This window comes from Nicotiana attenuata, unplaced genomic scaffold (genome assembly GCF_001879085.1).
Source record: "Nicotiana attenuata strain UT unplaced genomic scaffold, NIATTr2, whole genome shotgun sequence".
NCBI lineage: Eukaryota > Viridiplantae > Streptophyta > Magnoliopsida > Solanales > Solanaceae > Nicotiana > Nicotiana attenuata.
The window spans coordinates 1,547-5,552 of record NW_017691699.1 but is presented as its reverse complement, the minus strand read 5'-3'; the positions used below and the strand labels follow the sequence as shown (position 1 = coordinate 5,552).

The 4,006-nt window shown below is 38.1% G+C and overlaps 1 protein-coding gene across 1 annotated transcript; it reads right to left on the bottom strand.

Annotated features, from left to right (window-relative positions):
* Positions 1–759: 759 nt before the first annotated feature.
* On the bottom strand, positions 760–3,761 carry LOC109222529 (eukaryotic translation initiation factor 4E-1-like; the record flags this gene model as incomplete). Its single annotated transcript, XM_019386876.1, has 3 exons — positions 3,528–3,761; positions 941–1,006; positions 760–856 (listed from the first exon to the last, which is right to left on the bottom strand). Coding segments are annotated over exons 1-3 (397 nt in total), but the record flags the coding sequence as incomplete, so codon positions are not given.
* Positions 3,762–4,006: the final 245 nt, after the last annotated feature.

Genomic DNA, 4,006 nt, shown 5'->3' with positions numbered 1-4,006 from the left:
TTTCCCGTCGAGAAGCCATACCAAAAATTGCTTTCTTTTCTATTCTCATTTCTTTTGTGTAACAATCAGATATAAGTTGATGTCCCATTTGCGATTTGTATACCAAAGTCGTGTGATTTGTTATGTGTTCAACTTATTCATTGAGTGCAGCTATTGTTTGAAAGAAAAAATTACCAAAGTACTGAGACAAATAATAAAAGAAATTCTTAGCATTATTTCTTAGTTTATTTGTTCTATTTTTTGTTGGTTTTCTCTAGAAAATTGTCATATGCGTTCGGGGTTGGGGTGGGGGGTGGGGGGACGGTGTGGGCTCGTGCCCTCCCAATAAACTGACCGTACTCCAAACTGACAAATCTGAACAAGTATACTCGAGGGAGGAGGCTCCTGCCCTCCCACGGAACTGACCGTACTATGAACGGACAAATTTGAACGAGAATACTTGACACTTTGAGAGAATCATGTCGAAAGAACTTGGCAAGACACATTCTTCAATACCGGATCTCGCAAAAAGAACCGTGTCTTTTAATCTAATTTCTCTCTCATTCATGAAGAAAGCAAAGTGTTGTACTCATTACAACAGAAGCAGTCTCGTGCACAAGGCATCCCGCTTTGCAGAACATGGCAATTGTGAAGGCATTAATTCAAAACCAAACAAATCTCTTTGATTAAAAGTACAAACACTAATACAAGAGGTACTCAAACTGGCAGCTTATCAAATGATATATGATTGTACAAACAAAGCTAGTGCCATAAACTTACCAGTACAGATTCTGTTTCTTGCATTCCCCCATTTGTAGCAAGAAAACTCTACTATATAACGACTCTTGGCACCTCTATCGAGCCTCTTTGCGTCGTCCTGCAAAAGAAGATGATGCTTTATGAGTCTTGCAAAATTTTGAGAAACTGATTGTCAAGGAATACCATACATAAGATGGCATACATGAAATATGAAACCAATCCAGTCGCTGTAATCTAGAAACTCCTTCCACTGCTTCCCAATGCTAACCTGCAACGATAAGTTTCAGGAGATGGAACAAGCATGAAGTAAGAGGTGAAGAGCACGCGTTATTCCATGTCAGCAATTCGTGTTCAATTGGCGCATATCTGACGACATAAAGTGTTCATAGATATGATCCCAAGTTAAGGTGCCTAAATGAAAAACTCATGCTAAGTTTTGGGGGCCATCTATGTATTTTGCCAAGAATATTACACAGAATCCAACAACCACAGTAGACAGAGAAGAACAAATACTTCAGTATAAGTGCCTGCTACTTCACAAGCAAAAACCAACAAGTAAAAACATGCACCAAACATATACGCGGAATCTCCAGGTGTTAGATACACTTCTATCGAATTTAACCAATTAATACTAGGCTTTTGTCTGAGGCAGGGTTCGAGTACGTGATGTGCGACTACCCCACACATCACTCGTTGGGCTCTTACCACTCAACCATATCCTTGGGAGCTATTCGAATTTAAATTGTTGCTGAACACATACACCTTCGTGATGCTTTTTCCCCTTAGCATCTTCAAATGTTGATACATATTTATTAAAAGATTTTAATTCTAAATGTTCCCTCTCTCACACACAAATTTAGTGTTGTCTTATGACATTATTGTTAAATGGCGTCACAAGATGGGAATAGATGATCTATAAATGAAATAATATCAGCACTACATTCACTTCATGAAAATAATGAACCTGGTCGTTGACGCCAACAACAACAACAACAAACCCAGTATAATCCCACAAGTGGGGTATGAGGAGGGTAGTGAAACATAGTTATTGCATGTCTATCGAAAACAGTCTCTCTACCTTAACAAGGTAGGGGTTGTTAGGACCAAAAAAAGTCAGGTGTCATGCGGAAGCTAGCAACGCAAACCTTGAACGACGATAAGTCATACATCAAAAGAGAAATCTACCAAAAGAGACACAAACATTTAACGTAGTTCGGTCAACTGACCTACGTACACAACGGAGATGAGTAATCCACTATAATAAAAGAGAGTACAAAATATCGAGAGAACAACCTCACGAAGAGGCAAACACAAGTGACACACTAACACTTGTCCCGTAAAATTCTCCCCCTAAACAAGACTCTCAAGCCCCCTATGGCTACATTGTGGATGCTACTGAATGAGAAGGAAGGATCCTCAATTTATAGATCCAAACCTTTTCCTACAAGAAAAAGGACTAGCCAAATATTAGAGATTTATAATTTCTTTTTACAAAAAGGAAAACTCAATTAAGGTAATTATATTGCCTTTTTCCTTCAAGAGATAGGAAAACCAAATATGGTAAGAAAATTATGGCAAACACCTAACAGGGGTAAGGTCTATGTATACACTACCCTCCTCAGACCTCACTTGTCGGATTTCACTGGATCTGCTGTTGTTGTAGTAGTTGTATTATCCTACTTAGGAGAGAAACTAAGACCAAAGCGTTATCCACTACCTTATTAGCTCAAGATGGTATTTGCAATATATCCTTAGTTGCTACTATGGGCATTTGACAAACAGGAAAAAGGTTCTTAAATTTGAAGCAAAAGGACAAATCCGACGATATAACAAAATTGAAGTCATTCCTACACATGATGGTGCAAGTAAGATTTTAACAAGGCTAACTTCTTCTGTACTCTCAATTTCCATTCATTTACACTTTCCCTCCTTTAGACAAGATATTTTTGGCAAATGACAGTGGCGTTTGAGCCAGCTTGTTTAAACCTCGACTATTTCACTAATGCCTGCACAAGTAACCTGCCGCCAAGGCATAGGCAAATAGAAAGAGATTACCTAGTATTTTATTGTTTTTTGCATCTGCAGGGATTTAAACCTGAACCTCATAACTCTCCTCCCATTTCATTGACTACATAAGATTAATTTATCTATCTCCCTCTTCCCATACCAAAGAGCATATATCTATTCCTTGAAGGTCAAATGTACTTAGTTCGATGCACAAACCAAAATTAAAATTGGTAAATAACTGAGCGGCCTAAATTCCAATGATTTATAACCAAAGAACACAACTAACTAGAAAAATATGAAAACTAAGTTAACTGTAGTTCCAAACAAGTTGGGGTTGGCTATATAAATCCTCACTATCCACGTCCATCGGTCTGCACCAAGCACTGACTTTTAGGGGGAGACAACTAAAGAGATAGCGAGACTAAGCGCAATTTCAGGAAGAATTGGACCTCCATTTAGGGCGAGACAAAATGGGAGGGCAAGGGCAGTCTAGTGTCTGAGCAGATTGGTCAGACGACGACTAATTCACTTATTATTTTAGTATTAGACGCCTATCCCAGAGTGGAATGGAATAGAAAGAACGCGAAGCGCTAGAAACTCATCTTATGCCAATATTATACAAACTAAAAAATAATGATAATAATAATAATAGAAATGAAATAAAAAGCACTAGAAGTTCTTAATATTTTCGACTGACATATAAATCTCTGAAAGGCTAAACAACAACGAGAAATATGAAAAACATACCCCCAAAAATTTTCAACAGTCGAAAAAGAGTAAACATCGCGAAGGGAGCTGCCCCAAATAGCTTGTCTAGATTTAGCCAAAGGATTATCAAACCAAAAAGTCCAAGAATGTTCTAATGGGTGCTTAGCTTTGATTTCTTTTCCCAAATACGACGCCGTATCTACGGATTTCCCCATGATTTCTCCATCTTCAGGTCCGTCGTCCACTACCTCTCCTTTACTCAGCTTCAACTTCTCAGCTTCCTCCAACGTTTTCGCTTCCCCTGCCATTTTGGTGTTATGTACTTAGCTTTGGTGGGAAATGGGTATTTAAATAGTTTTCGGTACTTTTTTTATTACTTGAGACAACCAAATTAGTCCCTTAAGTTTCTTATTCTTCTTTTTCGGCCCTTAAGTTTGGACTATAACTTAAATTAATCTTTATCCGAGATGGGAAAGTCTTTTGGTTAATAAGGGATTATAATACCACAATAAATTGTAGTTTATCCTACACTAGTCAATTAATCCGCGCTTCG